The sequence below is a fragment of the Myxocyprinus asiaticus genome, chromosome 2 (genome assembly GCF_019703515.2).
Source record: "Myxocyprinus asiaticus isolate MX2 ecotype Aquarium Trade chromosome 2, UBuf_Myxa_2, whole genome shotgun sequence".
Classification (NCBI taxonomy): domain Eukaryota; kingdom Metazoa; phylum Chordata; class Actinopteri; order Cypriniformes; family Catostomidae; genus Myxocyprinus; species Myxocyprinus asiaticus.
This window is the reverse complement of record NC_059345.1, coordinates 62,873,485-62,898,047: the sequence shown is the minus strand read 5'-3', so window position 1 is coordinate 62,898,047 and position 24,563 is coordinate 62,873,485. Positions and strand designations below refer to the sequence as shown.

Here is a 24,563-nt window from a genome sequence, read left to right as displayed (position 1 = left end):
GTTGCACTGTTTAATGCTGAGCAGCTTTTTCTCCCGCGCTTGCATGCAGCGCATGTCAAAGGGGATTTAGGACCGCGTACACGATCAAAACGTTCAGCCACAGATATTTGGATTGCAGTTATAAAACACAATCAAATTTGTTTAGAAAGTAAACCGGATTTAATAAACATTTAAACTTGTGAACACTTTCTGTTAATATTGCGTACGGGATTGTACACAAAACTTGAAATCATAAGATTTACTATTCCATTCCAGTTTTACTGTAATTTTAAGGTCGCGCAGGCGATTTGTTGTCATTTCTCTTTCCACGCTGGTCAACGAAAGCTTCAAAGTTGCTATAGCAACGATTCCATTTGCCCAATCACGAGTTGAGATACGTGACACGTGGTCTTTGAAAAGACCCGGATGTGGACAACACCGCAAGATGATTTCGCAGGTTCAGAAGAAGAAACCGCAAGTCGAAAACAGCGTAAGATGGGCACGAAGATGGTTTATTGAGTGGAACATGCGCGAATGGCTTCAAAACATTTGACAGAGGGAGTTGAGGTGCTTTTCGAGCCCGGCTCGAGCGAAACTGAAAAAGATAAAGGAGGAAACGTAGGAAGCGAGACTGATTCGACTGGATCAAGTTACTCAGATTACTCCGAGTAAGAAGCATCAATACAATACTTACTAATAACTGGATTGCTAATTAGATTTACTTCACTGTATGTACGATGGAATATTATTCTTAATATTGTGGTTCAGTTTAGTTAAGCGCTCTATACGTACCCAAATTTAGATAGAGGAAAAGGATGAATAGACCTTGTCCGTCTTCTGCCCTCTCTCATTGTTGTGGAATTTCTGTTTCCAATTTGGAAAATCAGTCATCATAAATAATTATATGCTATTCACCAGCTTAAGTGACTTTATGGACATGGTTGCCAAGAGCTAACCACCAAAACAGTGTAGATGAATTTAGAGGAATAATCTTTGGCTAAAATTTCTAGTTCTGTTTTTTTTGTTTTTTTGGGGGGGGGGAATGAATGAGAGTATTTTGTTTCAAAGATTTGGGATGTGTTTTTCCCCTGGAGCATTCTGACTCATTGGTAATGTAGTGTTTAGTTTGGTTTGTTCTTGAAGACACTTTATTGTAAAGTTTTGCTATCTCATCAATTGGAGTTTGTGGCAAGAGCTGAAAGAGCAATACTTTCCTGCATTTTAGTGAACAGCAAGGTTGTTTTTACAGTTCTGCCAAAGCGGTATGACATACACTACCGGTCAAAAGTTTTGAAACACTTACTCATTCTTTATTATAATTTTTCTTCACATTTTAGAATAATAGTAAAGTCATCAAGACTATGGAATAACAAATGGAACTATGGGAATTATGTTGTGACTAAACAAAATCCAAAATAAATCAAAACTGTGTTATATTTTAGCATCTTCAAAATAGTCACCCTTTGCCTAGAATTTGCAGACATGTACTCTTGACATTTTCTCAATCAACTTCTTGAGGTATCACCCTGGGATGCTTTTTAAACAGTACTGAAGGAGTTCCCATCTATGTTGGGCACTTATTGGCTGCTTTTCTTTATTATTTGGTCCAAGTCATCCATTTCAAAAACTTTTGTTTTTATTTTTTTTTAATAAAATTTTAGATTTATAATGAAATAAATTAATATGGTGGCACAATTATATTTTTAGTGGGTTTTGCCGTTACCCATAACTAAGATGCTGGAAAAGGAGGCCAGTTAATCAGTTAACTGATTAACTGGCCTATAGTTATTAAAATAGTTTTTGTTTTAAATATAAAACAATTTAAAGAATGTACAAAAATATTATGTAAACTTCAAGAAACTTGATGTCACTCTCCAACTCCTCTCTGTTTATGCGGAGGGGGGAATAGATTAGAAGTCAACCTATAGTGGGTTTTGCCGATACCGATAAATAAGGTGGTGGGAAAGGCAGATGATTGTTTTTAAAACGGATTTATAAAATGTAAAAAAAACATGCAGTGTATTGTTTAACCAAAATCCCAATAATTATTAGGAAAAAATGAAGATTTGGTTCGTAATGCAGGACTGTTAACTATAAACAATCCTGAAACTGTTAGTCTATTCTGTAGAACCAAGCCATTATAACTATAGACTCCTCTAGCGCTGGCCACAGAGGAAAAAAAACTATTGGCAACAATCGGCACCAATTAATTGGTAAAACCAATATATCAGTCTACCTCTACTGTCAACTGCTTCCTTATGAAGTTTAAATAAGCTTAAATTGTCTTTGTTCTTATTTATGCAAGTTCTAGTTGTTTCGTCACTTGACAACCAATCAAAATGAGTCCACTTACTTTTAATTAAATCCACTTAAAAGGTTTAAAATCATCTCATATACTTGCTACTGATGAAAAACGAAATATTTATACACTTTTCATTGTGGAAAAAGTGTTTGGACACTTAAGCCACACATAAAAATGTCTGTATGACTATTATTGTATTTGATAACAAAATATCCAAGCAAGTGTAATTAATTTTTTATAAGAAAGATAGCACAATTGTGTTTACCTCCCCTTGTGGCACGACCGGAACCATGTTGCTTCAGTAGTGCGGGAGACGTGGGTTTGGATGCCGTGTCTAACCTAGGAAGTAGTCGCGTTCGTATAATCAGTGATGAGCATGATTCGCAGGTTGCATTTTTTTCCTCTCACATTAAATTTTTACTAAACTGATGTTTAGGTTTGGGGGGGTTCAGTTTATAAAATATGCATTCCTCTTCACTGTATTACATCCTGAACCGATGAAAACAACTAGCTTCACAACTTGCTTTTGGTGCCCCTCCATGGACATTTCACCCAAAAAATTAGAAGGATATAGCTGCAGGCAGAGCTTTAAAAAAGCTTTAAACCAAACTGCCAGCAAAGGTATCGGGAGTCCCTAACCTAATCCATTTCCTAACTCTAACCATTAGTGGAAGTGATGCCCCCTTTTGGAGTAGGTGCAACCCCCTTTTGAAGTAACTCTACCCTCTTTTGGAGATTCAGCCCCCATTTGGAGATCTCCAGCCTGCAGCTATACCTACATGCAAAAATGGAGCTTACACATGGCCATACGCCCAACAACACTTGGCCACTGGGGGCAGCATTTCGAATTTCGGTAAGCATAGAGCGATTTTAGCTAAAGAAAATTCAACCTACTGAGATCAATCTGAAATTCAGTGTTCAGAAATAGGAAAAAATGCATTTTCAGCTGACAGGTTGATTTGGTTGATATTTTGTTATCTAATGCAATGACATTCATAGATTTTTAAGTATGGCTTAAATGTCCAAATACTTTTGTGGCTACTGTATACTGTAATTGACAGTAGACATGCTTCCTTCTTTAATGCTCTCTTTGTTTTGTGGCACAGTGACTTGGAGCCAGAATGGTTGGATGATGTCCAGAAGAACGGTGAACTCTTCTATCTTGAGCTGAGTGAGGGCGAGGAAGAAGCTCTGTTGGCCCAAGTCTCCGCCAGTCAGTCCTCTGCCACCAATCATGTACATTTCAGTGAAAAGGAGGCAGAGATTATCACTGAAAACAGTAAAAAGTACACAGTCTCCAGCAATAAATCTGAAGCAAAACTCAAGAAGCTTGCCAAGATCCTGAGACGAAAACGGCAACCGTCTCAAAGAAAAACATCCAATGGAAAAGAGGAAGGGGCTTCCCGGCGACCCACCTCTATTTTGAAGAATCAAGCAGGGCAGCGGTCTGGGGTGGTGGTACAGCAGCAGCATCTGAAGGACGTGTGTGTGTATCTGAACCCCAAACGGCTCGGCACCACCTCACCTCCATCTCCAGAGAGAGGGGGGCTGCTGGAAGCCTTGCTGGGTGTGATGCATCGGCCAGGAGGAAATTCAGGGAAGAGGGGGGGAAAACTCATTATACATGGCCTGGTCCCACACAGTCCCGCCAGCAAGTGTGCCGAAATTCTTATTGGTAAGTGGAGTTACCCTGGTATTAAACATTGGCTCAAAACTCGTTCTGCACCATTTTTGCTACAGACTTGAATGGTGCGCCTAGCATCTAGCAACCACCCAGAAAACATGAGCAAATAACAACAAGGGCAGGATATCTTCACCTACCTTATGATACGATACACATCGCAATACATATGTCACAGTTCAAAAGATTCTGGTGCATCACAATCACAATATAAATAGGATCGCAATTAAGGGAGTAGTCCAACCAAAAATGATAATTCTCTCATCATTTACTCACCCTCATGCTGTCTCAAACTCATATGACTTTCTTTCTTCTGCTGAAAACAAATTAAGTTTTTTTTTTTTAAAGGAGATATGATGTGGACATATCCATACAATGCAAGTTATTGGGGTCCAAAACGTTCAAGCTCCAAAAAGGACACAAAGGTAGCATAAAGGTAATCCATACGACTGAAGTGGTTTAATCCATGTCTTCTGAAGCGATACAGTTGGTTTTCGTGAGAAACAGACCAAAATGTAACTCAAAAATGTAACGCATGTACATGCATCAAGTGCGAGGAATCTTCAAATTGGAGACTGCAGATGATATATGTCAAGATGTATTGTGTAAAAGGAGTTACATTTTGGTATGTCTCTCGATTCAGAAGACCTGGATTAAACCAGGGCTAGTCAACTGGTGCCTGCGGGCCAAATCCGGCCCGCTTATCATCTTTATCTGCCCTCAGTAGAGAAGTACTTGTAAAAAGTGATAACCTGAAGCACCACTGAACCTGCATACATGCGTACCTACAGTACATCCTAAATATGTTTATAAAGATGTGAGTCAGTTTATTCTTCTTTTACCAGTGATTGCACAATTATCTGGCTCCTGCACTGGCTGCTGTGTGCAAATTCACAATACAGGTCTAATTTTTCCCTTAATAAATGGGAGGATATGATAGAGAAAAAGCAGGATTAGTCTTTTTTAAAATAAAAATTAAATGTATTCTTATGTCAAATGACACTATGTTAGATGACCGTTGTTTTCTTATTGATATTGTGAAAGATATGGGCTTTAGCAGATCTAAATGTCCTTCCTAAGTTTTCATAATTTGTAAACAATTACTCTAAAATGTTACAATGATCATTGTTTTTATTTTCAAAGTTGATTAAAACTTATTTGTAAAACTACTTGTTGAGAGTAGGAAGTCATGTTTGTTCTTTAGCCAGATCTTTTAAAGGAATTTATTGGAGGAAGACCTTAAAAATGTTAATTGAATGTACCCCTGACTACTTTAATGTGAATAAACTAGCGGTCGACCAATATGAGTTTTTTTTAATGGCCGATACTGATATCCAGAGAGCATGGTGGCCGATAGGCAGATACAATACCGATATATCACACAATTTAATATAGTAAGTAACAAACATAAAATTGCTAAAATAAATAATAATAATAAACTCTTATTTAGCACTATATTTACTAAATTTCACACAAAATGAAAAAAATAATATTGTATTTTATATGGTAGATAGCAGTTTCTTCAGATTTCTGTTTAGTCATAAAATTTAAGTAATTTATTTGCACATGAAGAAATGGTTAATGTATTAGGAAGAAGGAAATAACAGCAGTCCAGCAACCATGGATGGCATGTCCACATTAGCAATCGCATTTACTCAAAAAATATAGAATCAAACCAATTGTACATACAGTGCATAGTGAATATGACATTTACTTATAGCACACATCACGTGTTACCTTGGGCTGACCTTGGGCTCCATCAGAAAACGTAGGCAGCTGACTTGCTACCTTGCTGCCTAATCAGTTATTGGCTTAACTGACATATGTTCCTCCCCTTTTTCTCCCCATTTTGAAATGCCCAATTCCCAATGCGCTCTAAATCCTCATGGTGGCGTAGTGACTCACCTCAATCCGGGTGGCGGAGGATGAATCTCAGTTGCCTCCGTGTCTGAGACCGTCAATCCGTGCATTTTATCACGTGGCTTGTTGAGCGCGTTACCGCGGAGACATAGCATGCGTGGAGGCTTCACGCTATTCTCTGCAGCATCCACGCACAACTCACCACGCGCCCCACCGAGAGCGAGAACCACATTATACTGTCCACGAGGAGGTTACTCCATGTGACTCTACCCTCCCTAGCAACCGGGCCAATTTGGTTGCTTAGGAGACCTGGCTGGAGTCACTCAGCACGCCCTGGATTCGAACTCGTGGCTCCAGGGGTGGTAGTCTGCGTCAATAATCGCTGAGTTACCCAGGCCCAACTGACATCTGTTTTGAATGAATGGAACTCTTAAGGAAACTGGTCTCCGAACAGTTTGAAAAGCACCTTATTTTCATTGTACCTCCATATACAGCCTCCAGAGGCAGCATTTTCCTGGTTTCGGATGCAGCCTTGAAGTTGCACTCAATCTCCTGACAGTTTAAACAGCCTGGATCACCTACTTTGATTGTCACGGAGTGACCGTCATGATTTGTGAATGAGAGGAACTTTTGATCCTGATCCTGAAGTTTTTGGTTCTGGCTGATGAATACACGCTTCAAAGGAATACGCGCTCGACGGGAAGAAAATGCTGGATTTTTGTGAGGTTTGTGAATGACATCTGTTTAAATGAAATATCTGCATATTTGCAAACTGTTTATAATACAAGTTTTATTGATATTTGCCTTTATCATTAGAAAAGTTACAGGGAACTGTTGAGAATAGACTGTTAGAATACGTGCTTCAGAGGAAGATTTATGAGCACTTCACAGGATGCTGGATCCGCTGAAGTTGTGTGAGGTTGGTTTATTACATCTGTTTAAACGAGATATGCACATATTTTCAGACAGTATATATGATATAAGTTTTATTGATATTTGCCTTTTTCTTATTAGACAAGACAGTTAATGTTACAGGGAACTGTTGAGGAGAGAGAGGGAGAATGAAACAGGTGAGCACTTTAACATTATGAGCTCAAACGCGTCTGGCGCGACTCTGATATGCAGACTGTTTAAATGAGACTGTGTTGCACACCGGTCTATTATTGTAGTAACACGATGGCACGTAAACAAAACGAACCGTGACTGGTCACTTACATTTCTCAGTTGGTCAAATTGGCCATGCAGGAAAATGTATCGGCAGATGTGATAATTAAAAAAGTTAGAATATGGGCCGATTTATCGGCCTCTGCAATATATCGGTCGACCACTAGAATAAGCACACAGGATTAAGGGTGTTGTGTTTTTTTTATATTAATGTTACATACAATAAATGTGCTAGCTGAGATAAATACAGAAAAATGTTTGTCCCCCTTCGAGTTTTCATCTGGATAATCTGGCCCCAACAAGAAAGTAGTTGAAGAGCCTTGGATTAAACCATTGGAGTTGTATGGATTATCTTTATGATGCTTTTTATGTCCTTTTTTAAAGCTTGAAAGTTTTAGACCTCACTGACTTGCATTGTATGGACAAACACACCCATTATATATCCTTCCAAAATGTTTGTTTGTGTTCCGCAGATGAAAGAAACTCTTACAAGTTTGATACAGCATAAGGTTACTGTAAATGATTTTATGACTGAGAATTTTTTATGTGAACTATTCCTTTAAAGCTACATGAAATTCACGAGAAAGACTCAACATACAGGTGCATCTCAATAAATTAGAATGTCGTGGAAAAGTTCATTTATTTCAGTAATTCAACTCAAATTGTGAAACTCGTGTATTAAATAAATTCAATGCACACAGACTGAAGTAGTTTAAGTCTTTGGTTCTTTTAATTGTGATGATTTTGGCTCACATTTAACAAAAACCCACCAATTCACTATCTCAACAAATTAGAATACATCATAAGACCAATAAAAAAAACATTTTTAGTGAATTGTTGGCCTTCTGGAAAGTATGTTCATTTACATGTATATGTACTCAATACTTGGTAGGGGCTCCTTTTGCTTTAATTACTGCCTCAATTCGGCGTGGCATGGAGGTGATCAGTTTGTGGCACTGCTGAGGTGGTATGGAAGCCCAGGTTTCTTTGACAGTGGCCTTCAGCTCATCTGCATTTTTTGGTCTCTTGTTTCTCATTTTCCTCTTGACAATACCCCATAGATTCTCTATGGGGTTCAGGTCTGGTGAGTTTGCTGGCCAGTCAAGCACACCAACACCATGGTCATTTAACCAACTTTTGGTAATTTTGGCAGTGTGGGCAGGTGCCAAATCCTGCTGGAAAATGAAATCAGCATCTTTAAAAAGCTGGTCAGCAGAAGGAAGCATGAAGTGCTCCAAAATTTCTTGGTAAATGGGTGCAGTGACTTTTGGTTTTCGTGGACCAACACCAGCAGATGACATTGCACCCCAAATCATCACAGACTGTGGAAACTTAACACTGGACTTCAAGCAACTTGGGCTATGAGCTTCTCCACCCTTCCTCCAGACTCTAGGACCTTGGTTTCCAAATGAAATACAAAACTTGCTCTCATCTGAAAAGAGGACTTTGGACCACTGGGCAACAGTCCAGTTCTTCTTCTCCTTAGCCCAGGTAAGACGCCTCTGACATTGTCTGTGGTTCAGGAGTGGCTTAACAAGAGGAATATGACAACTGTAGCCAAATTCCTTGACATGTCTGTGTGTGGTGGCTCTTGATGCCTTGACCCCAGCCTCAGTCCATTCCTTGTGAAGTTCACCCAAATTCTTGAATCGATTTTGCTTGACAATCCTCATAAGGCTGCAGTTCTCTCGGTTGGTTGTGCATCTTTTTCTTCCACACTTTTTCCTTCCACTCAACTTTCTGTTAACATGCTTGGATACAGCACTCTGTGAACAGCCAGCTTCTTTGGCAATGAATGTTTGTGGCTTACCCTCCTTGTGAAGGGTGTCAATGATTGTCTTCTGGACAACTGTCAGATCAGCAGTCTTCCCCATGATTATGTAGCCTAGTGAACCAAACTGAGAGACCATTTTGAAGGCTCAGGAAACCTTTGCAGGTGTTTTGAGTTGATTAGCTGATTGGCATGTCACCATATTCTAATTTTGTGAATTGGTGGGTTTTTGTTAAATGTGAGCCAAAATCATCACAATTAAAAGAACCAAAGACTTAAACTACTTCAGTCTGTGTGCACTGAATTTATTTAATACACGAGTTTCACAATTTGAGTTGAATTACTGAAATAAATGAACTTTTCCCACGACATTCTAATTTATTGAGGTGCACCTGTAAGTTTCAGTGAGGTTTTGCTTTGTTTTTGTCGAGTTCTGTGACGCCTCTTTGCTTTTTTACTAGTAGATCTGTAGGAAGTAAAATAAGTGCTTACATAAATAAAAAATATTGGTATAAGGAAAAAGAATGGTGATTGTATTGGCACAGCCCTACTAAGAACAGCAGCATGAAAAATCTAGTTGTTTAATTGAAATTATATGTAAAGTTGAGGGTTGGTGCTGTACATGGTTTTATACATATTTTCTCACACAAATGGCTGTTAAACAGACCCTGGTTTTATATTCACATTTGGTAATAAAATCATAATATGGAAAATAATAAAATGGCTTTTTTTTTTTTTTTTTTTTTAATAAACCGATGAGCCAAAACATGACCTAATATGCCTAATATGCTGTTGGTCCTCTACGTGCCACCAAAACAGCGCCGACCCGCCGATCCATGGACTCTACAAGACCCCTGAAGGTGTCCTGTGGTATCTGGCACTAAGACATTAGCAGCTGATGCACCGTGAATTGGACTTGTAGGTCCAGCACATCCCACAGATGCTCAATCGGATTGAGTCCTCATGAATGGCCGAACCCAGGGTTTCCCAGCTGAACATTGCCCAGAGCATCACACTCCCTCCACCGGCTTGTCATCTTCCCAAATTGCATCCTGGTGCCATCACTTCCCCAGGTAAACTGTTTTGTGCGCCGGTTTGTGGTTTGTCCCTCTGTCGGTAAGTACTCACCACTGCTGACCGGGAGCACCCCACAAGTCTTACCGCTTCAGAGATGCTCCAAATTGTTATCTGGCCATAACAATTTGGCATTTGTCAAAGTCGCTCAGGTCTTTACTCCTGCCCATTTCTCCTGCATTCAACATGTTGACTACGAGAACTGATTGTTCACTTACCATCTAATCTACACAGACCTTGACATGTGGTCTTGTTAGGAGATGATCAGCATTATTTGCTTTACCTGTGAGTGGTCATAATGTTTTGGCTCATCAGTGTATACTGTGAATTTTTTTCTGTTGATTTATTTAAATGAAATTCAAGGAAAAGCCACAGACACTCTCTCTCTCTAAGACGGACCAAAGAAATTCCAAATGGATTACACTACTCTGAAAATCTTTCCCCAGCAGCTTTTTACAATTATTTCTCAGACGCTCGTCCATACTAAAGCAATTAGACTGCTTAAATATCTGAAATAACTGGGGGAAATCTTCGCATGCTGCAAAGATAAGAGTGTTCAAATCTACCGAAGGCAGGTGGACGTGATCTTTGATGAGGACGTGTTTTTTATTCAACATCTAATTGGAGAGATCGAATTTGCCTAGCTATTTGCACAGTTAATGCATTGGAAAAGCATACCTTTTCTGTGAAGTGGCAGATGTTGATCGATTGCTAACACTGTTAGTGATCTTTGAAGTGAGTACCTTTTATATGTTTCTGTAGGTGATGTCCTGGTTGCTGTGGATGATGTGGATGTTACCTCAGAAAACATTGAGAGAGTTCTCTCCTGTATACCTGGCCCCACACAGGTAGGTGTGTGTATGTGTGGTCATGGGCCACCCAGTGTCTTTTCCCTTTTTAAGCTCCTTTAAAGGAGTGGTTGTTATTTTTGGGGAAATAACCCTTTAAGATGAAGTGTTTTGTTTTAGGGCTGTCGAATTAACATTTTAATTTAGTGTGATTAATTACATAAAAAAATAATAATAATGTGTTTAAAAAAATTACAGCAAATTAGTCATCCCGCCTAAACAAACCTGACAAGCAGTGCAGACACAGGATGAGAGCATGTCACCAGGACGCGTTTTTGACAGCTGGACAAAGCACAACAGAATACAGGATCTCAAGATGTGATTTTCATAGTTTTAACTACGTTTAACTTGACACAGAATCCTAAAAATGCAGCGTTTTTTTACGCTGAAAACCAGTAAGATGATCCAAAAGCATTCGTTTGACTCATTTACATTTGACAATGACAAATAGCGCAGATGGAATGTCCTGTGAAAACTGGACAGATCGATGAACTCAAGTTCAAATATGGTAATAAAACAAAGAATATATTGACTTCTATTTCCATTTTTTGTATTGTTTAATTCTTGTCTGCCACAATAATGCAATATATATATTGGCAAGAAAAAGTATGTGAACCCTTTGGAATTAGCATGTTTAATGCAATTAATTGGTCATAAAATGTGATCTCTTCTTGAATGAATGTTACATTTATATAGCTCTTTTTTTCTGACACTACACTCAAAGTGCTTTACACAGTGAACAGGGGATTCTCCTCAACCACCACCAGTGTGCAGCATCCACCTGTATGATGCGACAGCAGCCATAGTGCGCCAGTATGCTCACCACACATCAGCTATTGGTGGAGAGGAGAGAGTAGAGTTATAGAGCCAGTTAATGGATGGGGATTATTAGGAGGCCATGATTGAGAAGGACCAATGGGGAGAATTTGGCCAGGACTCCGGGGTTACACCCCTGCTCTTTTACAAGAAGATTTTTAATGACCACAGAGAGTCAAGACCTTGGTTTAACGTCTCATCTGAAGGACGCACTTCTTCATCAAAGTCACAAGTATACACAAACACAGTGTGGTTAACAAGACACAAACAGTTATAATCTTTCATGTCTTTATTGAACACATCCCATTAAACATTCACAGTTCTTTAGGAAAAAAAAGTGAACCACCCTAACAATAACCTGTAGGATATCTTAATAAACTTGGGAATTCATTTTTCCCTCGATGATGGCAAGCGGTCCAAGCCCCGAAGCAGCAAAGCAGTGCCAAATGATGATGCTTCCTTCACCGTACTTCACCGTTGGGATGATGTTTTCATGTTGGTATGTGGTGCCATTTTTTATGCCATACGTAGTGCTGCATGTTCTTCCCAAACAATTCAACTGAGTTTTATCAGTCCACAAAACATTTTCCCAGTAGCGATGTGGAGTGTCAAGGTGGTCTTTGGCAAACTTCAGGCATGCAGCATTGGACACCATGCCTGTTTAATGTTTTCCGTATAGTAGACTAATGAACAGAGATGTTAAATGGTTCTAATGATTCCTTCAAGTCTTTAGCTGTCCCTCAAGGGTTCTTTTTTTATCTCACTGAGCATTCTGCGGTGTGCCCTTTGTCTGGACAGCCATTTCTAGAGAGAGTAGCCACAAATCGTCTGCATTTATAGACAGTTTGTCTAACTGTGGACAGATAAATATCTGAGCTCTTCAAAATAACTTTGTAACCCTTTCCAGCTTTAGGCAAAGTAACAGTTCTTGATTGTAGGTCTTCTTAGATCTCTTTTTTGCAAGGCATGGTCAACGTCAGCAGATGCTTCTTGTAGATAGAACATTTTAAATGTTTGAGTGCTTTTTATTAGTCAAAGTAGCTCTAACCCACACCGCCAATCTTGTTTCATTAATTGGAAGCCAGGTTTTCAAACTCCTGACTTTAATTAGCTTTTGTTGATGCCAATAGCCTTGGGGTTCACAAACTTTTCAAGCCTACGCTGTGAATGTTTGAATGATGTATACAATATGTACAAGAACAATACAATACTTTATGCATTATTAGTTAAAACAGATTGTTTTTGTTCATTAATGTATCTTAGATGAAGATCAAACAATTTCTTGAGAACAATTTGCAGAAATTGTTGTTATTGTGAAAATAATTGTTACTCTGCAAAGTTTCAAAGAAAAGAACAAAGCATTTGAGCAAGACTAGCCTTTACTCAGACAGAGATGCACAGAACAGAAGCCAAAGAAATTTTAGAAAGTGCTCATCTAGATTGTTTAAAAAAAAAAAAGAAAAAGGTCCCATTTGAAGGCAATTAAGTCAGATTAATCCCTTTAAAAAAAACCTCTGTTTCCAAAACACAAAATTGCCCTTATGTGCCCTCACTCCGCTTAAAGTGTTTGTGAGTTTATGGGAGGCCTGTGGGCAGGAAAACTGCACTTGTGTCTTAGAAAGTGGAAAAAAGCATCTGAGATTTACAGTTTTGCTATAGGCTCAGTTGCTTGTTAGCTTTCATCCTTGTATTGACCTCAGGCTTGAATTTTTTACTGCTGTCGACAAATTCCTGCAGTCTCTTAAGAGCAATGTTATAAAATATTATGAACCATACAGTTGTTCTGTTTTCATAGTCCACCTGAATTTTCTGCTTGTAGCCTTGAAAAACCTTTTGCTCTGTTGCAAGGGCTCATGCATTTTCAGACTTATTGGGATGCTTATTAGTGGTGTTTGCTAAGGCAAGCATCACTATTATTGCTCATATGATTACCAGAAACATATTGGAAAAAATGAGGGATTTGAACAAACCCCCAACCTTAAATTTTGGCTTCACTCAACCCGCACTGTTCATGTGGCTTGTTGACGAGATAGTTCATAAATTGCTCTAGTAAAAAAGACTTGTTTCTCTGTAACTCGAGAACTAGAAACTCATCCAGTTGATGATAATCTGAGAGATTTGTTTGGGAAGACTTTTCGAGACTTACGATTTCTGCCAGGTGGACACAAATCCCTTAGATGTTTTGCATGTAGACGCTGCTTATTTCTGTGAATGCTTTTCGTTTGATCACTTCTCAAGCTGGCTGCGTTCACCCAACTGCCTGAAACTGAGGGAATGCTGAAATTACAGAGTACTTGCGCCCCAGCAGAGATGGCAGTTATAGCAGTGCTTGGTTTTTGGAGGCCACAGGAAAAGTGCCATTACTCTGCAGAGAAGAAAGAGGGAGAATTCAAGGATGAGAACCAACAGCAAATTTCTTCATAGAACCAAAAAGGGTTGACAAAGCTATTATGATATTAGGGTAGAGAAACCACGCTCTTGTGAGGTTTTGTGAAGCTTGCCAAGACTATAAAATAAGCCTTGCATAGGCCAGTGATTTAAGTAATTATAAGGCAAGTGTTGACTGATTTTTGACTTTTAATGGGAAGACCAGTCTTTGGAGTTACTACACCACAGGAACAGAACCATCATTTTCACTTCTTTCTCTTGGACATTGACATCAACAGTCCAGTCCTGAAAAAAACAAAAAACAAAAAAAACTATGAACATATCTCAGTCAGGATGAGTGAAATGCTGCAGTGTTCAGTGGCATCCGAAAATTATCTCATCAATTACCCTCATACCATCCCAGATTTGTATGACTTTCTTTCTTCTGTTGAATACAAACAAAGATTTTTATAAGAATATTTTAGCTCTGTAGGTCCATAAAATGCAAGTGAATGGTGGCCAGAACTTTTGAAGGTCCAAAAAGCATATAAAGGCAGCATAAAAGTAATCCATACAACTCCAGTGGTTAAATGTATATCTTAAGAAGCAATATGATTGCTGGGTGAGAAACAGATCAATATTTAAGTCCTTTTTTACTATATACCTGCCCAGTAGGTGGCAATATGCATGGAGGATGTGAATCACCAAAAACAATAGAAGAAGAATGTGCATTTGGAAATTAAAGTGGAGATTTATAGTTAAAAAGGACTTTAATATTGAACTGTTTCACACTTACACCTATCATATCACGTCTGAAGATATGGATTTAACCACTAGAGTCATATGGATTACTTTTATGCTGCCTTTATATGCTTTTTGGACCTTCAGAGTTCTGGACCATTCACTTGCATTGAATAGACCAATAGAGCTGAGATATTTTTTCTAAAAATCTTTGTTTGTGTTCAGCAAAAGAATGAAAGTCATACACATCTGGGATGGTATGAGGGTGAGTAAATGATGAGAGAATTTTCATTTTTGGGTAAACTATCCCTTTAATACTATTTCACAAATTACAAATTATATTATAAGCAAAATTTGCATGAATATTTTAGTATTTACTGTGGCACCCCTTTGCTTTAATGACAGCATGCACTCAAGCTGGCCAGGTTTGTGCACAATCTGATGATCCATGTTATACAAGAGTTTAAGGAGCGGGAAATAGAAAACCTGAAGTAGAGCCAAGTGATTACGGAACACTCTCTCTCGCTCTCTGTTGCTCCATTCCATGCATATAAGCTGTTCTATGAAGTATTAATCCTCTTATGATGTTGTATTCCTCTTTTGTAAGTCGCTTTGGATAAAAGCATCAGCCAAATTAATAAATGTAAATGTTCCTGATCAGAAAATCCAGATCGGATTTACATCGGTCTTTTGTTTTAAATTAAAAACAAAAAATAAATAAAACTCATTTCCATTTCAAATTTAAATGAAAAACAAAACAAAAACATTTTCATTGTGGTCTCAGACTTTTGGACCCCACTGTATGTAGGTAACATATTTGTATATTCTTTGAATATGAGGTCGGAGGTCTTCCCACATCCCCTAATAACATGCTCGTGATCTTTTGCATCCTGCCTAGCATACACCAGCACAGTGCTGCAACCCAGCTGCTTGTAGTCAGTGGAACTTACTGCTATGGCTTATGTGTGCTCTGTTCTGCATGATAAATAGGCAAATGGGAATGGAGACTGTGGACATTCTGTGGACTGTTAAAGCACAGATGGGCACCCTTTCTCAAACAGATACATTGATTTCAGCAGCGTTCCTGGGCTAACTTTGCTGCTACTTGTTCATTATGGGCCAAGGTGTGTAGGCACCTACAGGTGCATCTCAATAAATTAGAATGTCATGGAAAAGTTCATTTATTTCAGTGATTCAACTCAAATTGTGAAACTTGTGTATTAAATAAATTCAGTGCACACAGACTGAAGTAGTTTAAGTCTTTGGTTCTTTTAATTGTGATGATTTTGGCTCACATTTAACAAAAGCCCACCAATTCACTATCTCAAAAAATTAGAATACATCATAAGACCAATAAAAAAACATTTTTAGTGAATTGTTGGCCTTCTGGAAAGTATGTTCATTTACTGTATATGTACTCAATACTTGGTAGGGGCTCCTTTCGCTTTAATTACTGCCTCAATTCGGCGTGGCATGGAGGTGATCAGTTTGTGGCACTGCTGAGGTGGTACAGAATCCCAGGTTTCTTTGACAGTGGCCTTTAGCTCATCTGCATTTTTTGGTCTCTTGTTTCTCATTTTCCTCTTGACAATACCCCATAGATTCTCTGTGGGGTTCAGGTCTGGTGAGTTTACTGGCCAGTCAAGCACACCAACACCATGGTCATTTAACCAACTTTTGGTGCTTTTGGCAATGTGGGCATGTGCCAAATCCTGCTGGAAAATGAAATCAGCATCTTTAAAAAGCTGGTCAGCAGAAGGAAGCATGAAGTGCTCCAAAATTTCTTGGTAAACGGGTGCAGTGACTTTGGTTTTCAAAAAACACAATGGACCAACACCAGCAGATGACATTGCACCCCAAATCATCACAGACTGTGGAAACTTAACACTGGACTTCAAGCAAATTGGGTTATGAGCTTCTCCACCCTTCCTCCAGACTCTAGGACCTTGGTTTCCAAATGAAATACAAAACTTGCTCTCATCTGAAAAGAGGACTTTGGACCACTGGGCAACAGTCCAGTTCTTCTTCTCCTTAGCCCAGGTAAGACGCCTCTGACGTTGTCTGTGGTTCAGGAGTGGCTTAACAAGAGGAATACGACAACTGTAGCCAAATTCCTTGACACGTCTGTGTGTGGTGACTCTTGATGCCTTGACCCCAGCCTCAGTCCATTCCTTGTGAATTCAACCAAATTCTTGAATCGATTTTGCTTGACAATCCTCATAAGGCTGCGGTTCTCTCGGTTGGTTGTGTATCTTTTTCTTCCACACTTTTCCCTTCCACTTAACTTTCTGTTAACATGCTTGGATACAGCACTCTGTGAACAGCCAGCTTCTTTGGCAATGAATGTTTGTGGCTTACCCTCCTTGTGAAGGGTGTCAGTGATTGTCTTCTGGACAACTGTCAGATCAGCAGTCTTCCCCATGATTGTGTAGCCTAGTGAACCAAACTGAGAGACCATTTTGAAGGCTCAGGAAACCTTTGCAGGTGTTTTGAGTTGATTAGCTGATTGGCATGTCACCATATTCTAATTTTTTGAGATAGTGAATTGGTGGGTTTTTGTAAAATGTGAGCCAAAATCATCACAATTAAAAGAACCAAAGACTTAAACTACTTCAGTCTGTGTTCACTGAATTTATTTAATACACAAGTTTCACAATTTGAGTTGAATTACTGAAATAAATGAACTTTTCCACGACATTCTAATTTATTGAGATGCACCTGTATTGTATCTTGTTTTTCTTCATAGTATTCTGCTGTATTTCTGTCTGGGAGTCTATGGCAGCTCACGGAACCAGATGGTAAAAAGTTGTGAAATCTGGTGCACTGATTGAGAAGAGTCTGAATATTCTTGTTGGTAATTTGGGGGTCGCAAAGGTCAAAAACGTTCATGTAATAAATGCATAGATAGAATAACAACTGAAAAACAGCGCAGATGAACGTTCTGTGTGAATGGCACGTTATTCCAATTAATGTCAACCAATCCACTCAAATCAAGTCTTGGCACTAGTCTGTGCACTAAATCTCTGATGCATATTGCACACAAAACTGGAAAACATTTTCTCAAGTGAGTCAGTCTTACTCTGATTGGCTGGTTTGGAGCAAGTAAAAAGTAAAAGCACACAGGACTTTTTATGTTGGACTTTTTATCTCCAGTTTCCCTGGAGACAAGAGTCATGTTTACAAAGTTCCTGGTTAACACAAGGAGCGGTTTTGAAATTTCCACTGGATTTATCGAGGTTTGCCAGGTAAGTGACATTAAGGGTCTGTTTCAAAACATAGTGAGCTCCTTTAAATAGCGCTCCTCACGCGCAGCACACGGGAGATTTGACTCACAACTGACTGCAATACAGGTGACACGAGAGGAACGACCCAATACTCTAATGTCCATAAATATACATAGTACGCACACATCTTGGGTAAAATAGACAGTTTTATATCATATTAAACCATTTCTTTAAGGATATTTATAATCAAAATTTCTCTCTTTTTATCTGCCATCTTGAATTATTTTTCCACCGAGGTCATCACAGTGCATTCTGGGATTGCCCGGGGAAGGATACATACGATGCTTCCTTAGAATTTGGCCAAAACTAGATTATGAGGCAGCATAAATAAGATACCTAACTTTTGGAACAGCCTTCGCATCGTAGAGCACCTATGATTCCTTAAAAATGCCGGCTCCGGACGAAGCTCACTAGGTTTTGGAACAGACCCTAAATATTTTTATGATATTCAGAGTTTCGGTTGAGCCATGTAGTAGCAAGTGAAGCAGATATCCTCAAGCCAAACTTTATATTCTCTTTTGTTTTCTTAGTCATTCCTGGGAAATACGGTGACAAGAAAAGTATTTGAACCCTTTGGAATTACCCGCATTTCTGCAGTAGTTCATAAAATGTTGTCTAATCTTCACCTAAGTCCTAATAATAGACAAACACAATCTGCTTAATGACAAAGAAAATAATAATAATAATAGTTTCCATGTCTTTATTGAACATGTTTTTTAATTATTTACAGTCCATGTTGGAAAAAGTATGTGAACCTCTGGGCTTTTGATTTCTAAAAAAGCTAATTGGAGGCAGGTGTTCCAGTCAAAGAGCTGAGGTTTTAGGTGTGGACTTTAGAGGTGCCTTGCTGTATAAAAACAGTACAGTCTGTGTACTGACAGAGTATGAACGTTTCAAGAAGCCTGTGAACCATGCCCTGATCAAAACAAATATCAGAGTACGAATTATAGAGATGCGTGAAGCTGGAAAAGGCTACACAACATTTCTAAAAGACCTGGATGTTCATGCAGTCAAACCAATAATCCTCTCAGCACTCCGAACTGTCCTTTGTAGTCTTCTGATGTCTGATTTCATAGCTGAACCAAACCAGACAGTTAAGTGCAGAGGACAGACTCAATGACTGCTGAGTAAAACCGTGTTAGGCCTGCCTTTGTCTTCTATCTGAACACATGAATATTAATTAATAACTACAGAAATAATTATTAATTATTTCTGATAGTAACACTGATCTAAACAACCAGTAAAGCCCTACATAATAATTGGTGCCCCGTGTGAGGAATCCTACGTGCCAGTTCTGTCACAGTGTGTATGCATAAGAATCCAAAGTAATAACTTGAAATCCTTACTTCAAAGTTTGGTTCTGTTTGACTATTTACTTCTCAAAACTTGCCAAACATAAGCCAGTGTGGTGTGAAAGTGCTCTTAAGAGTGAATTAGGGGTTGGTAAATTTACTATAGTCTGCTTAAAATCTGCTGTTGTTGTTATTTAACTCCTAATGCTTTCATCTAAATGTTACAGAGAGGTGCCAAGTCACTTCATTGACGTCCACCAAAGAGAGAACACAGTGAAATTTGCACATTACATAACAGTAGCCCGTAAGCCACAGGTCGAAGCCTCTCAACTGTGCTTTCGTGTTAGCCTTATATCAACTGTAAAACAACAAGCTGTCAGAGCCACTATCACAAGAATTTTTACGGCCCCAATAAAATGAGTCACCAATCGCCCTGCGTGACTGGAGCTAAAGCGCCACAGAGGTTAGTCGACCCAGCACTGCAAGATGTAGTTGCTGCTGTCCTCCGTCTCTCCATAGAGGAGAGAGATAACCTTAACGGCTACAATATTAGTCGTTGTGATGAAGCATTGCAGGAACTAGTTGATTATGTCAACAACCCGGTTGGGAAGCCAATGCGCACAATCCTGGACCTAGTGGGCCAAATGTTCCTTCTTCATCACCGCAAAACCCAACTGCAAACCGCCGAGCACCAGGCCCAGCTCGCCCAGCTGCAGAGCAGCTACAATGCAGTGCAGAGGGAAAATCTCAGCCTGCACCAAGAAATTAGGTGCACTCAAGCAGAGAAAGTCCAGGCACAGGAAGATAATGCCCGGATGCAGGAGGAAAACGAAGCCCTGCGCAGGCAGCTTCAAGCTGCCCAGCTAAAAGTAGAGTCTGATCAGGTAAGTGCAGCTGAAACACACAGCACAACATCTGACTTAGAAGAGGGCCCCCTTTTTAGCGCTATGCATAGAAATGTGCCCCTGAGAAACCCAGGAACACGTGCTAGGAACCGAGCTGCCCCTAGTGGTACAGTCTCTGACTTCGTCCTCCAAGACACCTTTCAAAATCCTCCAGCGGCCTGCTGGTTGGATGCAGGTGCCCCTCCTTATAGTTGCCCTCCTCAGTCAGTTTTCAGTCATGCCACCGTGCGTTTCAAACTGACTGATTCCACACCACGGAGGGGGAACAATTATTTTCAAACCCAGAGTGGTGTAAGCGGCTCAAAGATATGATGTCACAATGCACTGCAGAATGGGCAACCCCACCATGCAGGAAATCAGAAAGTACGCGCAACTGGCATGGGAGACACGCGTGCGCCTGCCCGAGGGCATGAAGGCGACGCCAGAGCCCTGGGGATCCAAGCCTCATATGCAGACCTAGCGTTTGAAGGCAACAAAACGCCTCACGTTAAGGTGAATGCTAGAACAGGACCCCAGAGGCGCCGATCACCCCACCAGCAGGGTAGGCAACAGAACCAGGGGGGTGGTGACCAGACACACCCCCAGGGTCACGGCAGGCCTAAACAACAAAACGTTCGCCGGCCGAAAGGAAATGCACGTTTCGAATGAAAACCCAAACAAGAAGGTGAGTGGGTAGGCAAGGTTTCAAATACCCTCAGAGAACAAGATTTGAGAGAGGAAATGGAGGATATTAGGAGACGCTTGACTGAGTTAGTAACTAAGCTTGACGTGCTCCGTTGTTCACCAGGTCTGTCGACCTCCTCAAAGGAACACGGCACTGAAACCCCGTCAGTATGACTAGACGATGTACCCCCTCCCGTTAACGCCAAAGTTTACTTTGTAGGTCGGGAAAAGGGGAACAGTGTCCAAGTTGCTCCCCAAAACAGTCACTCCTAACATGCCACACCCTCCTTTTCTGACCTTCTTGGGCAATCTGTACCGTAAGGGCAACGCCTGACACATGGGTCATTCCGCTCCCATGCACTACTCGACACCGGTTCCGAAATAGTCTAATGGGTTCCAACACCTTCGCAGAGGTGGCTAGAGCAAAGCTTTCCCTTGGCAAACCATTATAGACAGAGACCTGCAATGTAAGCGTCACAAGCTACACGCAAGATAGGTCGTCTATCACAAAACGGGCCTGGATTGACACCTTTCAAGGGATGATGCTAACATACCCTGTTTACATATGTCCCATTAATACGGAACCACCGTTAGTTGGCCAGGACCTACTGAACCGATTGGCTCCGCTCATTGACTGCCGTCGTGGACACGTGGGCTCAGGTTGACATACCGAGACCACTTGGTCCAGAAAACAGTTCGCCAGCTTCAGATACACACGTCGCCATCGTCCAAAAATCCAGCAGAGACGACGACTCCAATAAGAACAATTACAGGGCCTGGGTAAAACCCTTCAGGGTACTATAGTCACTGTAAATTTGCAATCCGTTCTTATCAATAACACTTTGCACGCTTTAGGGACTTTGTCAGAGAAAACAACTTATGCCTGTATCGTTAGAGATCTAATGCGGGACCTCCTCAGGGAAATTAGTTCCTCAGTCAACAGTCTGAGTGGTGGAAGGATTCCAGCTTACCTGGTCTCCCTAGACCTTGTCGAACAAATCCTTAGATCTGCTACTATCTCCATGTGCAACCTTCACAGATACACATGGCATATAGTTTTGGCATTGAAATTCCAATCCATGTAAATCCTCAGAACCTCAAAATAGGATTTATCCTCAATCTACCATCATAGGCAGAATATATATAGACTAAAATCTGTATTTAATGTTGGTTTTCAGAGAGGTAATGCACACATTCACCTCAAAACACCACCAACACTCACCTACCATGATGAGGACCCCTCGCTCTACCTTATCCCTAACCTAAACATGTGTACCAAGACAAAGTACATTTATTGGGTTTGTCAAAACGCAACCCCTTTGTTAGAGAGGTGACTAACAACCTCTGCGGCCAAAGAGCCGAATTCCATGAACAAGTGTCATAGTAGCATGTCCATCAAAGATGAAGGAACAGAGACAAAGGTAGAGCGAGCAGGCAGTTGCTGGCTCGTTAACACCAGCCACTGAAGTCATACGACTGCCATGATACAGCCACTAAGCTAAGGCCACTAAACTAAGGCTACCAAACCAAACGGTGTTCTTAATGGTTCCCCAAAGAGCCATCATGCACACTGACGATATTGTCCTCCATCATCTCAACGTCAACAATCATGACGCAGAAACAATCACTCCTCCTTAGTGGTTAGATCATCGCAATTATTGCACACGCCATGTACAGGTACATTCAACACCTACAGGCCAGACTGGACTCACTTCTCATACAGCAGCGTTTTATACACCAGTCTGAGCCCATCACACAGGTTAACTCCATCATTTCCAAGGATAAGCCTTTTAACCTTTAACCCTCCTTTCCTCTAACATTTTGTTCCTAGTAACCAATGTCAGGTTCTACTTTGATTTTGTGTTATGATCAAAGAACAACAAAGGATTGTGTTATGGTTAATGCTGTGCCTTCCAGTAACTTGAAATGTTTATGTGTGATGAATGTAGTTTTAGAATTAGCTAGAAGTTCTATGCCCAGATGTGCCTCAATCTCTGTCCAGACGATAAAACCTCTGTGAACTCTAATGAACTGTATGGACTGTGCAACCATTTCTCTTTCCTATCAGGAATACATGGATGGCGTAACCCACAGGTTACTGTGAACCGACAAGAACTGTTCGGCCCTTCAGTTGCTCTAAAGATGCTGGACAACAACCAACTCTTCAGAACAAAGGGGGGAATGTTGGGCCTCATGTGTTCAGATAGAAGACAAAGGCAGGCCTAACAGTCATAAAAACATAATTCAAGCCCCCACCTTTTAAGTCGTAAATTTTACTGATAAAAATCGCGCCAAAATCAAACAAAGGGAGTCCAAAACAGACTACAGATCCATGAAGCCTTGCCCTCTAAAGGATCGAGCTCTCAACTCCTATTGGATGAGGCACACCACAGAACGTCCCTCAAACATGACATCATCAGGACTTCAAATAATTCTGAAATGCTTCCAGAGTTGCTTCCAGTGACTTAGTTCACCAAATACGCACGTAGCTTTTTGCTGCTCTCCGGTGCAGCCTCGTGGCATAAGGAAGTAATGTTCGACTTGAAACTGTAGCCATACAATCTCCATCTCGCTGGACGAGTTGAGATTACTCTGTGTTCAACCGAACACTCTAACGGATCCGAAGGAGACCGCTGAGCAATTCGCATCTTCATCCGTTGGCCTACAGAAGTGAAGAGATTAAAGATTTCTCTTCCATCTTCAATCAAGTCGACATTTCTGAGTTCACCACCAGCCCGCCGAGAATCAGCAGCCGTACCGCCCGCCGACAGCGCGAGGAAACGGCCTCCCGTCATCACACAAGCCTCAAGGAACCGGGTCAAAGTTAAAGGACGGAGGAAAACACATTCTACCTGTGTCCTCATGCGATTCAAGTAAGAGGTTAGTCTGGGCAGAGATAGAATATTATAGCATGTTATTCTTGTGTTTCAAGGTTTTTTGCTTGTACAGTTTACAGATCGCCATGTCCGCTCATTATTAATACACAGGGTATTAATTATCACGAATTTTTTTGCTGTATTGTGGTCCAACCAAATTGGATTGTTGTGCGATTTCACCATCGCGGGTGAGACAGAAACTGAGTTCATCCATTAAAGAGTCAAATAACGCAGGACTTTTACGAGCCCCAAACTTGCTCCTAAACGTAGCACACTACATTTACTGGAGTCCCATATGAGGTTTTAATGAGTTAGATCCAATTAATTAATTTAAATATTGATTAATAACTACAGAAATAATTATTAATTATTTCTGATAGTAACACTGATCTAAACAACCGGTAAAGCCCTACAACTGTATCAGCAGTGCTTGTGGCAGGTTGAATTTCCTCAGCTGGCGAAGGAAGTACAACCTCTGCTGGGCCTTTTTCACAATGGAGTCAATGTGGGTCTCCCACTTCAGGTCCTGTGAGATGGTAGTGCCCAGGAACCTGAATGACTCCACTGCTGCCACAGTGCTGTTTAGAATGGTGAGGGGGGTCAGTGTTGGGGTGTTTCTCCTAAAGTCCACAATGATCTCCACCGTTTTGAGCGTGTTCAAACGCTTGTCGTCTGCAAACTTCAGGAGCTTGACAGAAGGCTCCTTGGCAATGCAGTCATTGGTGTAGAGGGAGAAGAGCCTGGGGGGCACCAGTGCTGATTGTACAGGTGCTAGAAGTGAGTTTCCCCTGTCTCACAAGCTGCTGCCTGTCTGTCAGAAAGCTGGTAATCCACTGACAGATAGACGTGGGAACAGAGAGTTGGTGTAATTTAGTCTGGAGAATAGCTGGGATGATGGTGTTGAAAGCTGAACTGAAGTCCACAAAAAGGATCCTTGCAT

General features: G+C 40.5%; 1 protein-coding gene across 7 annotated transcripts in view; it reads left to right on the top strand.

Moving 5' to 3' along the window:
• Positions 1 to 24,563, top strand: part of intu (inturned planar cell polarity protein) — a 76,943-nt gene that overhangs the window by 343 nt on the left and 52,037 nt on the right. The window contains exons 1-4 of one of the 7 annotated variants that reach the window (XM_051718510.1): positions 516 to 647; positions 3,017 to 3,134; positions 3,388 to 3,956; positions 10,594 to 10,679. In XM_051718510.1, the coding sequence (XP_051574470.1) occupies positions 3,061 to 3,134; positions 3,388 to 3,956; positions 10,594 to 10,679 (729 nt within the window). In that variant the 5' untranslated portion in view covers positions 516 to 647; positions 3,017 to 3,060. Of the gene's footprint in view, positions 648 to 2,949; positions 3,135 to 3,387; positions 3,957 to 10,593; positions 10,680 to 24,563 lie in introns of all 7 variants that reach the window. The other 6 variants (XM_051718495.1, XM_051718518.1, XM_051718504.1 and 3 more) reach the window with 6 other exon arrangements.